Here is a 20,245-nt window from a genome sequence, read left to right as displayed (position 1 = left end):
CAAGAAGTTGAGTAAACTCTTGGTATCCACTGGGATTCAGTTCCAGCACCTTCATACCAAAATCTGTGGTAGTAAAATAATGTCCCTTAGATAAAATGTGAACATCAATATTTATCTATTAGATTTTTAAAATATTTTCAATCCATGGATGTAGATGGCTGATTGTGTTGTTAAAGTACCCATATTTTTCATATGCCCCCCAAAATTGGTAGAGATTTGAGAGGAGATTGGTATATCTAGATACTGCATGTGTAGGAATGGGTTGAGGTTTACATCCAATAGATTCCTCATTTGTGTTCTTTCTTTGTTTAAAAATATTTTTGGAACTAGTAGCAAATGATTGCTGAAAGAAGCAATGAGTTGAATGGAAACCTAAGTATGACTATTTGCAGCACCATCTAGTAACATTTAGCATAGTTTAGCCTACTTAGCACTGCACTATGAAATTTCATCTCACTATCAAAGCCTTTCAGTGACACTAGAATGCATGGCTCCAAATCCAAGCAACCCGCCTTTAAATTTTCTTCAGTATTGCTGGAGGATGTGGTTTTGGCCACAGTCTTAGAACTAAAATGTTTTTCAGAGATTGATATTTATTTTGCCTGGGCATTTTCTCATTTCTAAACTTCAATCTATTGTTGTTATCTCTTCCATAGCTCTAGCCTATTCAAAAGTTCTTGAAGTACAGAAAATATATTTTACTTCTTACTCTTAAATAACTTTAACTTCAGGTTCCATTCATAATCATCTTTCTCTGTTGTAGAGAACCATCAAACCTTTGGAAGGTGTAAAATGAAACACCAAACAAAGAAAGCAGATGTGTGCCGAAACTTTTCTTGCCACCCCTCTGTGTCACCCACTTTCCTAGGTTCTTCTTTAATTAAAAGAAAAGGCAGAGAATCAACTTCTTCCTCCCAAAGTTTCCTGGGTTGGGACACCTTGGGCTTTTCTGCCACAACTTCTCAGCAAGCTACCATTTTAATGACTCTCAGAAATCCTTTTTGCTGTATTTTCATGCTTTTCCTTCAATATTACATAGCTGAAATGCAGGAATTCTTCATTTGGCAGTTCCTAGGCTGGTCGATTTTGTTGGGAAGTGCTATAATGCAGAAATAAAATGCAAACTTTATGACACAACATTCATTCTCTCCATCTGTTGGATCTTGTAGGCAGTTCCCCTGTTGTTTTCTGAACTGTGTTGCTGTTTCAGATTTAGTTCTCCATCCTATTTCATATTTGGCTGTTTTGGGGGATTTTGCCACGTTATCAGTAAAGGGAAAATGCATTTATAAAAGCATTTCTTCATTACCTCTCCCTAATGTTCAGCCTAATCATTTTTCCCCGTACAAGCACGTTTTTCAAATTACTTCATGGAGGGAGAAAATCTTGTTAAGTTTTAGAGTGTACTTTTGAACAACTGAGTAGTAGAACAAATCTTTAAATCATTAGTTTTTTTATTCTTAAATCAATATATTAAGTTTGTTTATCCTTAGAATTCTTCCATTTAGCTAAGAGATTGTGATGGGTCTAAAAGTCCCAGTGAACTTTAGATCCAATTGGTATGATGGTGGGATTGGGAAATAAAAAGTCCACATTCAAATTTATCTTACTCACTAGTCTACATTTCATGTATCTTAACTTTTACTACATTATCCCTGAGAAAGAAAGAAAATTGTATAATTTGAAGAAGCTAGTTAATTGCAATTAATTTATTTTTCCACTTGCAAAAATGTGAGTGTGTTACATCATGGTTGTAACTTAATGAGCAGTAACAATGCCTTTTGGGCATAACTATAACTTTATAATTACTTTTATTGTGACAGAGGTGGCCTCAAAATTCAGGGATAAAGAATATTATATAAATCTAGTGCTAATGTCGGCTCTGTTTTGTAGTTACAACAAGGTGGACAGAAAAAGGGTTGTTTTTGTACCACAGAGTTGTTGACCTATAGCATCAAAACAATTTTGAAAACTAACTAAAACTCATTGATTATTTTTTCATTATTGCATTAATTACTCATTAAATATAATTATTTAAGGGGTAAGAATATAATTATATGATTATATAATTAGACAAGGAGTAAGTAAATAAATACTCCTTAATTGTATTTAAGGAGTGATTAATTTAATCTCTACTGCTTGAGATGTAACTATAAAATTACTTAAGGATGGGATATATGAGACCATTGCAGTGGGCACTTGTGAATCTTGATCAGTAAGGCCTAAGCTTAATCTAGTTTAGTCGTGAAGCTCATTGGCTCTCATATGTCTCAGGCCTCCTACTTTGTGGTTGTAAGAATAAAACAAAAGGATGGGTTGAAGTTTTCAAACTACACATCAACAACAAGAAGAATTCTTACATTCCGTTGCTGTGCTTGACCGGCTCCCAATGTTGCCATGTTTCTCCTTTCAGTTTTTTTTTTTTTAAATCCATCCAGAACAACTAATTGAATCTTCTAAGTCTTTAAATATTTGACACTTTCTTGGCATACACAGAAACAAGTAAGACAAAGGTTGGCAACATATGACCACAAGCAATATTCAAACGCCTAACCCTTCCCCTCGCCCCCATGCAAAAGCAATTCGGTCTTGTAGGCTGTTTGTTTTTGTTAATTTTGCTTTGCTTTTTTAATATGCTTGAATAAAAATCTTACGATTGCCTCCTCACGCTTTAGAGAAAGCATTTCACTAACAAAATAAAGAGACCATTATTTTGAGGAAATAAGAGAGATTCACAACAAATCTCTCTTTGAGTGAAAATGTCAAGGAACAACATACTTCACAGAGGAAACTCCTTCTTTGAAAGCATCTACACCTCTGAAACTCCAGGATCACTTTGGAGCTTCCTGGGAGCTCTGGAGCAAATCCTGTGTTCTATTGACACACATTAATGACTGGATTCAACAGTTCTCTTCCAAATCCAGCCATGCATAATGTGGACTCTGTGCAGCAGCCCGTTTTATTTTGACTGTATAGACCAGGGGTCCCCAAACTAAGGCTCGGGGGCCGGATGCGGCCCTCCAAGGTCATTTACCTGGCCCCCGGCCTCAGTTTTATAATATAATATTTTTATATCAGTTTTAATAATATAATATATTGTATATACATATAATATTGATAATAATCTTATGTTATACAATATAATACTAATAGTAATACCATATAATAATATTAATTATATGTTATATATTACATATATAATAGTATAGTGGTATAGTTTAATATAGTAATATATAATGCTAATATTGTGTTATGCTAATAATATAATATATTGTATGTACATACAGCTGCTCTGAGTCCCCTTCGGGGTGAGAAGGGTGGGATATAAATGCAGTAAATAAATGCAGTAAATAAATAATTAATTTTAGACTTAGGCTCAGCCAAAGTCTGACATGACTTGAAGGCACACAACAACAACAACAACAACCCAAATTAACTTGACTATCTCATTGGCCAGTAGCAGGCCCACACTTTCCATTGAAATCCTAATAGGTTTATGTTGGTTAAAATTGTTTTCATTTTTAAATATTGTATTCTTTCGTTGTTGTTGTTGTTGTTGCACTACAAATAAGACAAGTGCAAAATGCATAGGAATTTGTTTGTATTTTTTTCAAATGATAATTCGGCCCCTCAACAATCTGAAAGATTGTGGACCGGCCCTCCGCTTAAAAAGTTTGGGGACCCCTGGTATAGACATACCACGCCTTTCTGTTTGAAAGATAGCTCATATCTAGTTCCAAAATCAAGAATCGCAAGCTTGTCCATTAGTACTCAGAACCAGAACAGGTGACCTAACAGGTCCACCGGATCACAGCCTTTCACATTGTCATAAGAGAGGAATACATTTATGTTTAAATGTACAGGTAGAACCCAAGTTACGAACAAAATAGGTTCTGTAGGTTTGTTCTTGAGCTGAATTTGTATGTAAGTTGGAACAGGTACGTTTTTAAGTGTAACTCCAGACAAAAATATATATCTTTTAGCTTTGGATAGCACAGGGAAGGAATAACACCACTGTGGTGATTGTTTTGTTACCTGTGCCCCTGTTTAGAAGATTTCGCCTTACTTTTTTGTCCCTGTGAAAATTGGATTTTGAAAACTTTGGCTTGTTGTGGAAACAATGATTGGTTATGAAGTTGCAGTGGAGACAGGCTAACTCTTTCAGGAGTGAATTTCTCTTCCTAGGGGTAGATTTCTCTCACTTCCTGTTGTCTCACCCCCATTCTTAACTGTGAGTTTTTTGTAGGTCTGATGTTTGTAACTCAGGTACTGCCTGTAGTTAACTCTACATTTTTATCTGTATCGTCAATTAGAAACACAAATTTTATGTAAATCTATTATTCCTGCTCTTGTCTATTTTTGCAAAGTGTTAGTAGCCATTTTCTTAAGGTTAGGTAAAGGTTTTCCCTTGACATTAAGTCTAGTTGTGTCCAATTCTGGGGGTTGGTGCTCATCTCCATTTCTAAGCCGAAGAGCTGGTGTTGTCTGTAGACACTTCCAAGGTTATGTAGCCGGCATGACTGCATGGAGCACCATTACCTTCCCGCTGGAGCGATACCTATTGATCTACTCACATTTGCATTTGTTTTCGAACTGCTAGGTTGGCAGGAGCTGGAGCTAATAGCGGAAGCTCATCTCGCTCTCTGGATTCGAACCTGCAACCTTTTGCTCAGCAAATTCAGCAGATCAGCAGTTTAATCCACTGCGCCATCAGGGGCTCCACCATTTTCTTAGGGAACCAGAAAATGTTAGAAAGTCCTTTTCTCATTTGCTGTCACTGTCTGCCATTATATTTGCTACTGAAATTATCAGAAAACATTTGATATTGATCATTATTTGATCTAGTTACTTCCAGATCCGAAAGGTACATATATTGTTCAACAGAACTATTGTTCATGTCATGGTGGAGGAAAGATTACAAGTCAAACATTTCTCTTTCATAGGGTAGCTATTTCAGAATTGGAAATAAGCAGTATGGATTTGACACTGCAGTGGAACAAGATGCTGATGGAAATTTCTACTTTCAAAGCCCAGTGGTAAATATTAGGATTGTATGTCTGTTTCTCTGTGTGTGTTTAAGGATTGCTTTATCTTTTGTTTTATCAGTGAAGAATGGGCTTGCTTTTACCTTGCTTTTAAGATATATTGCATTCACCATTGCATGGTTCCCAGGCATGTAAAATCATGGCATTTAAAATCAGGACTGACATTTTTCAGCCACTTCTATATGTTTATCCACAGCATGTGTAGATATTGATCTCCAAAAATTGTTTCTATAATCACATAATTTTGGCCTTGCTTTGCAGGAAACATATTTCTTTTTCTATGGCCTATATTCTGTGCATGTGGTTTTGAATGTAAGACACTGATTAGCATGTGACAATAAATTATAAACTAAGTATGAGATAGATTGTTGACCTTCCCTGCTGAGTGTGGATGATAATATTTGCCATTCACAATTGTTTTGGTAGCCAGGGAAATATCTATGGTTAGAACCAGCTACATAACAGGATACAAAGGAGAGATGACGAAATTCCCCTTTTAAGTACTCTGGGGAGAAGGATCCTTTTCAGGGGTAATCTGTTCTTGTAGATTTGCAGATATCTATTTTTTTTTTTAGAGTGCTAGCTGTCTGCATTCACCAGAATCTGCTTTCCATTTTTTATCAATTCTTTGAACAATAGTTTTCTGTAATAAAACAAAAAGCATTCACTGACAGCTTTTGTTAAAACATCTTTGACTACATATATCAACTCCATTTTGCATTTTTGACTATTTTCTGATACATTTATCTTAATCGTATTTTTATGATAACAGCGATTCCTATTTTCAAAGATGTTGGAATGTAAGTATTGATAATACAGTTTGTCAAGACACATCAGTAAAGTAGTAATATACCGCTTGGTTTCAAGATAAATTGTATGCTACTTGGTTTCAGACAAATAGATGAATACATCCAATCATTAGTGATTGAAATAATGATTGCCATTTCCTCCCAATCTTCAGATTCCCAATGTTGGAAATGAAACTCTACCACTTAAGTTATTCATTAAGATTGATAAAGTCATGATTGACAGCAAACTGATTGGTGAGTATGCCATGCACTAAGGGAAGGGAAATTAAAAGTATTTTTTATTCCATCAGAATCTTTGATTTGTACTTTCAACTCACTTGCCTCTTTACAGTTTTCATTGGATTTTGTAAGGAAACACATTCAAGAATGGTTGTGTAGGCCATACAGCAAAATACAACAAAATCCAAAAAAAGCATATCTCTGTTTTGTGGATTTTGTTGTACATTATTTTTAAATACCGTATATACTCAAGTATAAGATGACCCGAATATAAGCTGAGACACCTAATTTTACCATTAAAAACTGGGAAAACCTATTGACTCGAGTATAAGCTGAAGGTGGGAAATGCAGCAGCTACTGGTAAATTTCAAAATAAAAATAGATAGCAATAAAATTACATTAATTGAGGCACCGGCAAGTTAAATATTTTTGAATATTTACCATATTTCAAAGAAAATCAGTAAATAGCTCTGTAAGTGGAAAAGTAGGATCAACAAAAACAATATGGTATTAACAATAGCTTAACAACAACAACAACAACAACAACAACAACAACATCAACAACAACATCAACAACAACAAAACTTCATTTGCACCCCGCCCTATCTCCCCATGGGGACTCAGGTCGGCTTCCAACATAGTAACAGGCAACATTCAATGCCTATATAAACAATGCAAAGCTAGATATAGATCTATAATTATATATACTAATTTCACATATGCATTTTCCCCTGAAACATTTGCAAATCCTCTCTATATATGTGCATTTCCCTCCTGCATCTATCTAAAAAGCTCTGTGTGTGTGTGCGTGCATTTCCCCTGTAGTATTTCCAAGCCCTATATATCTGTATTCATAGATATCTAGCTAGACATCTCTCTCTATATAGATAATTATATCTGCATAGGATTTGCAAAGACTTGCAAACATGTGAGACAAAAATTCATATATAAAAATAATGTATACACATAAATACAGATATACAGGTATATGGAAATCTCTAGATATCTATATGTATATAAGATTTGCAAAGACTTGCAAACATATGAGGGGAAATTCATATATAAAATTAATATATAGAGAGAGATAAAATATTTAGGTACATAGGGACTGCAAAGGCTTGCAAGGTGAAGCGCCTACATATCCGTAGCAGAAATTAACAAATATTTCAGGGGAAAATGCATTTATAAGATTAATGGATATTCTTCCTGACTTGCAAGGGCTTATTTTCCTTTTCAAAACATTCCCTTGGTTAAGAGTGAGGGATGCTTTGGAAAAACAAACACACTGATAAGGGAGGAGAGAAATACATCATATATTGCAAGCAATAGCCTCCAGGCTCCATTGCCCGGCTTGACCTTGACCCAATTATAAGCTGAGGGAGGCTTTTTCAGCTGATAAAAAGGGCTGAAAAACTCGGCTTTTCTTCGAGTATATACAGTAATTGTACATTATTATTGTACATTATTTTCTGACACAATAATTGTCAGAAACACTGAGTAACTGTTACAGAAAGTAATGTTTTCTGAAGCAGCGCTATATTAACATGATTTTTCTGTGTTTTTTGACATTTGCATGGTTTGGGGGAGCAATCAGACCTACAATGTTATGGTAGAAGAATGCTACTCCTTCCAAATTCTGATATGCACAAATGCACCTCTTCAGGAATGATCGATCTGGTAACCACCAAGACGTATTAATAAAAAAAAAATTATCATATGCTTCAGCCAGGTACAATAATAAAAGGGACCAACTTTATTTCCTAGCATCAGATGCCGTCATTCTATATAGACTCAGCCAAGACTTATTTTTCTATGATGCTGTTGCTACCTCTGCTTTAGATCAGATAGTTTGAGGCTGTTTCATATTATGGTCCTCATCTTGTAAGTATTTTTGTTCAGGCACAGGTCCAGTATGAACAGTTTGTTTCCTGGCAGGCATATTGGTCCATTTAGAATGAATAATTATGGCAAACTGAAGCCAAGCGTGACCTTCCAAATGCTTTTCAGTAATCCTTTTGCTTACTACTGTGACTCAGTGACACTTATAACTAATGTACTCACACTGATAACTTTTGCCAAGCTGCAAATCAATCTACAAGCACAGTTATATCTCATGAATTCATTTTATGGATGTTGCAAATCAAAATCACTTTAAGAATATAACTGTCTCTTTTACAATACTAATAACGCTTTCATTTTAAAAACATGCATTATCGTTTTGCATGGGATTATTGTGAACCACTGATGGAATGTGACCACATAATTAAATGAAATTCTAGGATGTATCTGATATGGTTTTTTCCATTAAGGAATGTAGACCACTCTACCATTACGTGGGATATTGGCAACCTTCTGCTTTGTCCATTCTCCTCCAGTCATGTTGAGAAAATAATAATTCAACTTGACATAAAGGCAAAAATATACTTCTAGGATCCAGTTTCTAAAGTGTGTATGTCTAGACTAGATGACCGTCTGGTCCTTTCTAGCTTAACAAGTTAGTGACTATTGTATTCAAAAGAAAGCTACATATAGTTTTAAATCTAATTGATTTATAAATTCATTGGAAACAGTGGAATATAAGTGATTTTTAAAAGTCGGAGTATCAAATTATACTTTAGATGTACACTAACTGTAAAATAGAAGAAGAAAAGAACTAAGAAATATGTTTTCATACTAATATTAGCCAGTTTTTATTTTTATTTATTAAACTTACTGTTAGAGAATAGCTGAATTTCTGTCCATCATTATGTGAAGTTAGGGCCTTTCCAGACAGGCCTTATATCCCAGGATCTGATCCCAGGTTTTATGCTTTAAACTGGATTATATGAGTCCTCACTGCCAGATTTATTCATTGTGTCAGAAGTGAATTGATGATACAGTTATAATGTATTTAAAAGCACAAACTTGGCATTATACTGGATTTCCTTTGACCAGAAGTTGGCCACTTGGAATTCCTCTGGTGTTGTTGTGAGAAGGGCCTCCATTGTGCATGTGGCAGGGCTTAGACCGCATTGTAGTAAGTGGTCTGTGGTTTGCTCTTTTCCACACTCACATGTCATAGACTCCACTTTGTAACTGTTACCTAAGGTTGGCTCTGCATCTTGTGGTGCCAGAGAGCAGTCTGTTCAGTGCTGGTTCACCTTGCTATTAACACACACTCCACCATAGCAGACTTGGTTTTTACAGTTTATTGATAAAAGATAGCAAAGTCTTAATAAAAAGCACTAAGAAAGCAATAATCCAATTGTAAAGGCAATATGCAGAATATAGTTCAAAGTCTCTGTAGAATATAGCAACTCAGTCCTGAAAAACAAGGCAGCGTGAACTCCAAAATACAATCCAAAACTCAGGAACTAAGCATGAACCAAAACAAGAAACCTTTTCCATGAGCAGAGACAAGGCAGGAGCTAAGCTTCCAAAATGAACATTGCTTCATCTGAAAATCTTTCCCTGATTCTCTCTATTTAACCATGCTTACAGGCTAAGAAAGCATTTCTCTGTCCTTGAGTTCCCACACGTTTCCCAGCTATTCTCAGAGAATGCCTGGGACAATGAACCCTTAACCTTAACCTTGTATCTCGATCTAAGGAAGGCTCCTCTGGCTCTCTGCCAGAGCCACCTGGACTTCGTTGATGTTCAAAATTCTGTGAAAGGTCACCCTTATCACTAACTTCAGCTTCCCTGCTAGCCTACGGCCTTTCTAACAATTCAGGGCCTTCAACATTTCCTTGGTCAACCTGCTGAAACCCAAATTCCCCTTCATCATCAGACTGAACCACAACAGCCCAGCGGGGAATTTGTCATCTGGTATCAGGCATGGATTGAGGTTCCAGACTTTAGCCTGCCAGATAATCTGGGATAAACAGAAAACCTGGGATCAGATCCTGAGATATAGGACCTGTCTGGAAGGCCCCCTAGTTACTAGGTTGCTCTGATAGTTACTATGTAACAGGTGACTGATTACTGAATTTCTTAGTATAAAGGAATCCTTTTGCCTATAACAGGAAATTTAGAGAATGCCAGGTAGTGTTGCCATTTAATCTCTTTTTATAGCCACTGGAGATTTTGAACATGTTGGAATCCAATATATTCCTTTTATCCTTTGTCCTGTTTTATCAATGGTTTCACAGCTAGTATCTAAAAATAATGGATAGGAGTTGAAACTAATGGTTGGCTCACCGCTGGTGTATTTAATGAGCTGATCACTAACAAAACTTATTAACTCTTGGAGCTCTGCCTCTGCATTGTCTAGTGTCTACAGCTGTCAGAGGTTTCAGTGATTATGGATCTAATTTTGGAAACAGTTCAAATTCTGGCTTTGGCAGACAGGGGAATCATTCCCATTTCTTCACATGCAGGTGGAAAATGTCAGTTGATCAAACATAAGGTCTCATTGGCAGACCTGTAAAATTCAGACTTCTGAAATGGAATTTCATCTGATGGTTTCATATATCAGATCAGTTGTGTCTCAGTGTGCACTTCAGCTAATGAGATGTGTAAGTCTGTATTCCTAGGGCAAAATCAAAGCATTAAAATACGTCTATTAAAAGCATGTACCCACTACCTTCCATATATGGTATATAAAACTTATACAGTACAATCCCCTTATTCATGGACTTGTTATTACGGTTTCATTTATCCACGGTTTAAAACTATTCCCCCCCAAAAGTGCTCGTGAGCCTCTCTATGACCCCTTCTTCACAGTTGAATAAAATCTAGATTATCTGCTTTGAAGAGGATTATATGGCAGTGTAGACTCAGATAATCCAATTCAAAGCAGATAAGATGGATTATCTGCCTTGATATTCTGGATTATATGGCAGTGTAGAAGGGCCCTAAGTCCTCCAATACTATTCTTCTGGTATAGTCAAAAGGATTCAGTATTATCTTTCTGGTACCTATGAGGTGAGGTGGGGTATCTTTTAATGTATTCACTGTGGATATAGGAGATGTACTATATTATAGATAATGATCAGGGTCACACCAGCGGGCTGAGAAATTAATCACTATTAATACTAAATAGAACATATTCAAGAGAAGTAGTTCTACTGTATTCTGCATACTACCCATCTTGAGTACTGAAGTCATTTCTGGGTGCTTCATTTTAAGAAGAATATGGACAAGTTGGAACAGGTTCAGAGAAGGGCAACAAGGATGATAGAAGGAACAAAAAACAAAGCATATGAGAAAGCTTAGGGAGTTGGGTATGTACAACAAGGACAAGAGAGGTGACATGAGTTCACTTCTTATCTGATGTCTCAGAGGGTCCAACTAAATGTAATGGTTTTACTTACAGGAGGGTATATTTTGATTGAAAATTCTAAGCAACTTCTTGTAATTTGGCAAAGGAACCAATTACCTGAAGGTGATAGAGTCTCATTCTCTAGATGTCTTCAGGAAAGGTCTGACAGCTACCTGCTGGGGATGTTCTAGCTGGAGTTCCTATACTAAGCAGGGGTTCAGATTTGATAGCCTATGGGGTCTCTTCCAACTTTGTGATTCTGTATAGGAATCGGGTTAACTTGACTTAAACAAAAAAAAATGATTGAAAAAGGTGAGCCCTATTTTAAAGCAGAGGCAAATAAGAAGGTTCTCCTAGAAGACAGGAGAAGGATCTCAGTCTCTCCAGGAGAAAGAGGGTATGTGGAGAATACTTTTCTCCGATACAAGAAAAGAAACAGTGATGCAAAGGAGGTGTGAAGGAAAGAAGGATATGAGAGAAGGAAGATAATAGAGATTGATATTGAAAAGGAGCGTACTTGCCATACTGTCAATAGAGTGAGGGTTAAATCTGGCTATTACTTTGTTAGAGAAGGTATATATGTTCAAACTGGCGTGTCCCTATAAGCCTTTTCCTCTGTGGGAGCAGAGATTAATCTAGAGCTAGCTCAGGAATGCCCTCTGGGTTGTGATGGGCAAAATCTTTATTCCACTCTTTTATTTAAAGAAGTTTCAAACATACCACAAATTCAGCTCCCATTAGCTTTACCCCTCAATAGATTCAAAATTGTTATGGGCCTAAAAAGCACTCTGCCTTTCCCTTTGATTCATGGTCATGATAACCCAATGTGGCAGGGCATTCTTCATCAGGATTTGAATGCTCTACACTGCCCTTCCACCCATGGACTCTGACCTCATCTGTCAACCTTTGGTGCATGCTACAGGATGCCTTGGATGACATTAGAGTCAAATGTAAAGTAGGAGAGAAATAGATTGATGTATATTGGTTCATATGAGAATATATGAATGAATGTTCTAAGAGTGCTACACTGCCTGAATTTTGATTTTAGTTTTATGATTTCTTTTGTTAGTTTTTTTTTTTTTGAAATAACAACCTGTTCTTTTGTCAGCATCTTTGAGTAACAATATTCTCCAGAGGTAAAAGAGGTAATCGCTTGCCTCTGTACACAGTGCTGCTACATCTCTCCTTACCCATCAGCATATAAACATCCTGTTTAGAAAAACATCTGAGCTGAATCTGCCATATTTAATTAACAAATTCTCCTCAATGGCTGAAATCCAACCGCTAGTTCTAGCTAAAGTATTCTGTGCCAATAGTGATATTTTCATTTTAAAACTGCCTCTTTAAAAAAAAAAAAAAGCAAGGAAATTAACCTTCTGTTACAGCTAATCTTCTTGTAAACATGTGTGCACTTCGTTTCAATGGGAATTTTGTTTTATTTTTAAAGAGAAAAAATGGAGTTGTAGCTGACAGTCACATGTTGTGTCCCAATGTGAGTTTCAGAGGTATTTGCACAAGTAGCCTGCTCCAGCTTCAAAGCAAACATAAGGTCATAAATTGAACAATAGTGATCATCACCTGTACTAAAATGAAGGAAAAACATTTCATTTGTGCCCCACCTTTTCCCAAAAAAATTATCCAAAGTGGTAATTAATGCAGTAGTAAAGCAGCAATATTGCAACTTATAGTATTCTGTCAACTCAGTTTGGTTTGAAGGAAGCTCTTTCCCTGCCTGAACATAACCATTTTTGTTCTTGGTCTCATTATTTTACTTTACTTCTTCTTTTCGTCACTTCATCACTTCGTCAGTGTTTTATGCATGGACAAATCTTCTAATAGTCAAAGTTGGCTATGACTAATGTAAAAGTGTTAATACTTGTGACACATGACTACATTTGGAGCCTAGCTTGTTTTTGCACCAGGTGGCTGAAAAACGATAGCATTTGCAGTTATAAATGAACTTGTACTATTGATCTATTTTGAACAGGAAATTGTACTTGTCTCTTGGCCATATACACATCATAATAATGCTTATCCAGTGAGGATACATCATGCTTTATGTCGGCTTTGAGTTGTTTTGAATTGTGGAGCAGTAACTGCCTTTAGACAAATGTGTATGGTTTGTTTGCAATTTTTTTATAGTGACATTATACAGCTGTTCCTATGGTCGGGATGACTGCAGTTTGTGTCTTGCGGCTCAATATGAATGTGTCTGGTGTGATGCCAGCAAGAGCTGTGTCTACAAAGAACCGTGTTTATCTGCTACTGAAACCTGCCCTCCTCCAGTCATTACCCAGGTAGGTGAAGTCCTTCGTACTTCATAATACTGTCTCTGATTCATGGTTAGCCTCCAAAGCAATTCTACAGTTCTGAGGAACCTTAGAAAATCTTGTGAAGTTCTTTATTTATTTATTTATTTATTTATTTATTTATTCTTTATTAATGTCACTTGATTTTTTAAAAATTCACCCAAACATGGGTTTGTTTCCTTACTGGATGACTTATATTAGATCTGGATGAGAAGAGCCCCTTTTGATTCTATAGGATTGGATATCATTGATCTTGGTATCCTTATGGGCTTTTTGTTTGATATGGGATTTGAGAAACTTTTTTGGTCAGGTCAGTAACATTCTAGCTATATTCCTTGAATATAATATACCTCTTAAAGAGCAGATTTTCCTCACATTACAAATTTTCATACATGTAGGTCATATAGTAGAGTTCGGGTTATCCGAGCTAGAAGGGGAGGGCCCAATCTTGGATAACCGAACTGCCAAGATAACAGGGAGGCCCAGTTTAAAGAAGCCTCGGTGCGTGCTTGCTGCCTAGCAACACCCCTTCTACACTACTATAGAATCCAGTTCAAAACATATATGTAACAGTGTAGAAGGGGACTCATATAATCCTGTTCAAAGTAGATAATCTGGAATCAGATCCTGGGAAATAGTCCCGTGTAGATCCAGCCTTAAGCATTGTGGAGGATAATGTGAGTTATAGTCTAACAATTTCTGGAAGGTTACTGTATATATTTGAGTATAAGCCAACTTTTTAAAGCCCTTTTTAAATTTTGAATGACAGGCACATATAAAATTCACAATTTTTGGCACAACACACAATTTTATTGGTATCTATATTTATTTTTATTTTTGAAATTTACCAGTAGCTGCTGCATTTCCCACCCTCATCTTATACTATACTTTATAGAAGTCTTGGTCCTGGAATAAACTACAAAAAACTGGGAAAACTTATTGACTCGAGTATAAGATGAGGGCGGGAAATGCAGCAGCTACTGGTAAATTTCAAAAATAAAAATAAATATAGATACCAATAAAATTGTGTGTTGTGCCAAAAATTGTGAATTGTAGAGAATAATTGGACTGAGTAAGACAGGCTTAGCTAGGAATAGCTTAGGAAAGCTTAGGAGGTCTTATAAATGTATGCCAATACTCACTGGCTCATACTTTCAACTTTCAGAAGGGCTAATGTTTCAAAATTTAAATCCTAAATTCACTGTACCTATGCTTTCCATCACCCTTAAATATTCAACTGCTGGTAAAATGTTCCCTTTATCTGTCTGACTTGCAACTCATATTTTTCTAATGTGTTTTTTAGATTGAACCAAAAAATGGACCACTAAGTGGTGGAATCTTGTTGACCATAATGGGATCTAATTTGGGCATCACAGCAATGGATGTTAAAAATATAATGGTGGCAGACACTCCATGTATCTTTAGAGAAGAATTCTACTCTGTTTCTACCAAGTAAGTAATTTTAAAATGCTTTGAATGCCAGAGAATCTAAAGGTTTAATCTATATGCCAAAGGCAAGGTTTAATCTATATGCCAAAGACTGGAAATGTAATTTAAAAAATAGAAGAATGGTTCTGACAAACAGAATATTAAGTGATATAAATATATAATGTATTTGACATTTGTATACACTAATGAATTGTACCTGTGCTTAACATGTTTTGACCTAAAATCCAGGAGACAACTGCTGTGTTTGTTTTTATTTTGCCATAGTGCATAATTGAAATTAACAGATGTACAATAACTACTACCTGAAAAGCTATCATAGACCTTCAATTCCAGTTTTTTGCTTTTTCAGATGGAACAGCTAACTAATTTACTCTGATTAGATGCATTAGTACGCTACCTCCTGCTGTTTGTTAAGGTTCACATTTTTAAATCAAGAAAGATTTATACCTTACATGATAACAATCTTGAAGAGATTTTTAAAAACCTTCATCTGAAATCCAATCATTTGGGGTGGGGGGGGGGGGGCGTTGGGGAAGGTGATCTTGCAAAAGTGGCCTTGGGGAGCCACATCATAGGAGGCATAGTTAGTGTTGATGAATGCAGGGAATTGCAGCCCAAGAACCATGGAAGAGGCCTGCATGATTCTTCTCCTGGTGTCAATCTAGTTATTAGTCCCATCTAAAGTAGACCCAATAAATTAAAAAAATGTAAGTCAATAAGATAAGTTTCCATTCAATCAGTGGGTCTACTCTGCTTGCAACTAGCAACTGGATTTAGGACACTACTTTTAGATTCATTTCTTAAATAAATTTTAAAATATAACGTCAGTACTTCTTTAACTCTCTAGTTCAGGGGTCCCCAAACTTTTTAAACAGGGGGCCAGTTCACGATCCTTCGGACCATTGGAGGGCCGGACTATAGTTGGCCACCGAGCAATAATAATAATAAATAATAACAACAACAACAACAACAACAATAATAATAAAGAGGGTTGGAAGAGACCCCTTGGGCCATTTAGTCCAACCCCCTTCTGCCTTTATGCACCGAAAGCACGAGCACCCCTGACAGATGGCCACCCAGCCTCAATGATGATGATGATGATGATGATGATGATAATAATAATAATAATAATAATAATAATAATAATAATCGCTATCAGGACCTCAAGATTGAACTTCAAAGACTCTGGCAGAAACCAGTACAGGTGGTCCCGGTGGTGATGGGCACACTGGGTGCCGTGCCAAAAGATCTCAGCCAGCATTTGGAAACTGCAAAAGGCCACCCTACTGGGATCTGCACACATCATCAGAAAATACATCACACAGTCCTAGACATTTGGGAAGTGTTCGACTTGTGGTTTTGCGAAACGAAATCCAGCATATCTATCTTGTTTGCTGTGCCATACAACCTCGTTGTGTTGATAATAATAATAATAATAATAATAATAATAATAATAATAATAATAATAATACAGGGTTTTGGAACACAATACTCCTGACCTCAATTGTGTTAAAAAACAAAGTATGTATTGTCGATGTTGCAATCCCAGGTGACAGAAGGATTGAGGAGAAACAATTGGAAAAGCTGACATGATATGAGGATTTAAAGATCGAATTACAAAGACTCTGGCACAAGCCAGTCAAGGTGGTCCCAGTGGTGATCAGCACACTGGGTGCAGTGCCTAAAGACCTTGGCCTACACTTAAACACAATCGGCGCTAACAAAATTACCATCTGCCAGCTACAGAAGGCCACCTTACTGGGATCTGCACACGTTATTCGCCGATACATCACACAGTCCTAGACACTTGGGAAGTGTCTGACGTATGATCCAATACAACCACCAGCAGAGTGTCTGCTGTGGACTCAGCTTGTTATGTTTCAAATAATAATAATAATAATAATAATAATAATAATAATAATAATAATAATAATAATAATAATAATAATGGTTTTAAGAGAAGAAGAGACCCCTTGGGCCATTTAGCCCAACCCCCTTCTGCCCTTGTGCTGTGGGGGCCGGATAAATAGCTTCGATGGGCCGCATCCGGCCCCCGGGCCTTAGTTTGGGGACCCCTGCTCTAGTTAATGCTGAAATGAGTATATAAATATATAATAAATGGGGGGAATGTTTCTTAATTTCTTATTTATTTTAAAGAAATACATGTTTAACTTGTTGAAATGACATAACTTTTAATTACTCATGTGTAATAGAGGATTTAGAGTTGACTTTAATTCCCAAAGCCCTGGCAGTGGATATTTTTGACACTGATCTCGGAGTAAATCCCCTTTAGTATTATCACTTATTTGCGAGTATCTGTGGATAGTCAATGTTGTCTTACAGAGCAAATTGTCTAGCGTACTATTTTTTATTTGGCATTTCTTGTTTTAGGAACATTTAATCCAGTGTTTCTCAAATTGAGCTCCTCTGGGTGTTTTGGACTTCAGCACCCAGAAATCCAAGCCAGCTTACCAGCTGTTAGGAATTGTGGGAGCTGAAGTCCAAAACATCTGGAGGAGCACAGTTTGATACTCTGGTCTAATCTAACCAATATATTAAAAGAATAGGCTGATAAAAAGAGAGGCATTTGTTTTTTAAAATACACATTTTTTCTTTTTTAAAAAAACCAACCAGGATTGTCTGTGAGGTTGGAAGTGTGACAACAGAAACAGAAGGTGTAATTGAAGTTGACATAAATGGACAAAAAGGCACTTCCACACATGAAGTGCAGTTTACATATCAGGTGAGTAAATCTTTGTCAATACCTTACTTTTTAACATGCAGCATTTTCTACTCCATGTCTCACTGGGCTGAACATAAGTGTTCATGTATTGTAAACAAGGTGGTTTCAGGTATGTTGGAGGTTTGCTCAGATTTCTTGTCCTAGGACCCCAGAGGATTCTCTTGAAACAGACTCTAGAAGTCTATTAATTATAGTTTACACAATGTCATCCTATTTTAAGTAACTCAGCCACAGCAATTCAGTCACAAGAGGAGGCCCTATTGCATGAGCCAGCACCTCCTGAAGTTAGGAAACCTCTACCTAAGGAAGCTAGGCTGGCCCTAATTCTTTTGTGCTTCTAGTGGATAGTATTTCATGTGGCATTTAATGTTTAAAATTACAGTTTGGTTTCAAAACTGGATTCTAGGAAAGTTTTTGCAGTTTAATAAACATTTCCCTTGTTTTTGTTATAGACCCAATTAGGAAATGACATTTATAACCCAGAAAGAAAGATCATGTTAAGAAAGATCGTGTAATAGCTGCTGCAAAATCCGTGCGTGGAAAAGTTACTTTGAAAGGCTACAACACCCAAAATCCCCAGGCCAAGATGATCTTTGATCCAGATGTCTGGAAGATTCTGAGATTACCATAGTAATGTTGAAGCCTTTTACCAAATTTCGTGTATTAGGAGTGACATTACACATCTCAATCTGGGCTTGCTAACTTGAAACTTGGGAAACATGTAGTACCGTTGTTTTTGTTGTGCATGCATTTGCCATGCAAAGGATAACTCTCAAATTGGTTTTTACCTGGACATGATGCTTAAAGTTGCGGAATCCATCCTATAATGCATGTAAGACATAGCTGAGTGGCTCTTTGACGTGAGCATGACTATGCACTATTCAAGTATAGTGGGAAGCTTTAAGAAAAATCAGCTGTCACTTTGGAAATTTAATACAAAACTAGTGAAATGTATCACATTATTAGAAGTCAGGGTTAGGTTATTCTCTTGGGCATTTGTTCTGCTAGTGCAATTTCAGTTTTCATGCTGAGTAATAGCTCAGAGGAAGTGGATGTGGTCAAGCCATGAGAAGGAAGAAGATGGATAAGTATAGAATGCTAGCCAGAATTAGAAAAGAAGTGGCATGCTGACACTGTGCTGTCAAGCCCGTAGCAAATTGCCATGCATGGACCATTCGTTGTGAAGGTCTAGGTCTCATTACTACCACTACACATCATTATTTCTAGTCTTCATAGTCATGTCTAAAACTGAATGTAAATGGTGATCAAGAGTTTTAAAATGTAGCATTCACATTCCTGCCTTTTCAGGATAAGCCTGTTTAAAATAATCTGGATAAGCCCGTGTTGTCTGTTACTATTGTTTTTCCATTTTATTCCTGTGAAATGAGTTTGGATGAAGTGAAAGGATTAGCCAAAATCTATAAAAACTATAAAAATGTGCCAGATCCTAGTACAGTAGAGTCTCACTTATCCAAGCTAAACGGGCCGGCAGAAGCTTGGATAAGCGAATATCTTGGATAATAAGGAGGGATTAAGGAAGAGCCTATTAAACATCAAATTAGGTTGTGATTTTGCAAATTAAGCACCAAAACATCATGTTATACAACAAATTTGACAGAAAAAGTAGTTCAATGCGAAGTAATGTTATGTTGTCATTATTGTATTCACGAATTTAGCACCAAAATATCACGATATATTGAAAACATTGACTACAAAAATGGCTTGGATAATCCAGAAGCTTGGATAAGCGAGGCTTGGATAAGTGAGACTCTACTGTATCAGCTTTGGTTAACATTTGGATGAGAGATCACCAATTAATACTGGGTTCTGTAGATAATATTTCAGTAGAAGGAAAGGGCAAAACCATATCTGAATATTCCTTGCCTAAGAGAACCCCATAATATTCATTAGTGGTGTGCATTTGGGATTTTCCTTGTCCCATCTCGTTTCCCGGCTTTTGTTGAGGCCCTGATTCATTTTTGTCTGAGCCTCACGAAATCGGGAGGTCAGATATTTCTGGGTCAAAAGATCCATTATTTTTCCAGCCCATTGTTGAACAGGGGCTTCACCCATAGGCCCAAAGCGCCTGGGCCTACAGGTGCAGGCTTTGGGCCTATGCACCCGAGCCTCGCAGGGCCTGCAGCCGATTGCCGAATAAGGAATGCTCCTTATTCAGCAATCGGCTACAGGCCCTGTGAGGCCTTGGTGCATAGACCCAAAGCCTGCACCCGTAGGCCCGGGACCTTTGTGCTACGGTTGCAGGCTTTGGGTCTACGTGCCCGGGCCTCGCAGGGTGTACTGCAGACTCTGCAGTTGAGCGCCAAGTAAGGAGCGCTTCTTACTCGACACTCAGCTACAGAGTCTGCAGCAGACCCTGTGAGGCCTGGGCACATAGGCCCAAAACCTGCACCCATAGGCCTAAAGCGCCG

The 20,245-nt window shown here is 37.0% G+C and overlaps 1 protein-coding gene across 2 annotated transcripts in view; it reads left to right on the top strand.

Moving 5' to 3' along the window:
* Positions 1 to 20,245, top strand: part of plxnb2 (plexin B2) — a 398,065-nt gene that overhangs the window by 301,946 nt on the left and 75,874 nt on the right. For both annotated transcript variants that reach the window (XM_062982295.1, XM_062982296.1), the window contains 5 exons: positions 4,944 to 5,036; positions 6,007 to 6,088; positions 13,458 to 13,612; positions 14,928 to 15,076; positions 17,708 to 17,816. In XM_062982295.1, the coding sequence (XP_062838365.1) occupies positions 4,944 to 5,036; positions 6,007 to 6,088; positions 13,458 to 13,612; positions 14,928 to 15,076; positions 17,708 to 17,816 (588 nt within the window). The remainder of the gene's footprint in view (positions 1 to 4,943; positions 5,037 to 6,006; positions 6,089 to 13,457; positions 13,613 to 14,927; positions 15,077 to 17,707; positions 17,817 to 20,245) is intronic.

This window comes from Anolis carolinensis, chromosome 5 (assembly GCF_035594765.1).
Source record: "Anolis carolinensis isolate JA03-04 chromosome 5, rAnoCar3.1.pri, whole genome shotgun sequence".
Classification (NCBI taxonomy): Eukaryota; Metazoa; Chordata; class Lepidosauria; order Squamata; family Dactyloidae; genus Anolis; species Anolis carolinensis.
The sequence above is the reverse complement of the archived record's forward strand: the minus strand, read 5'-3'. Positions and strand labels throughout refer to the sequence as shown.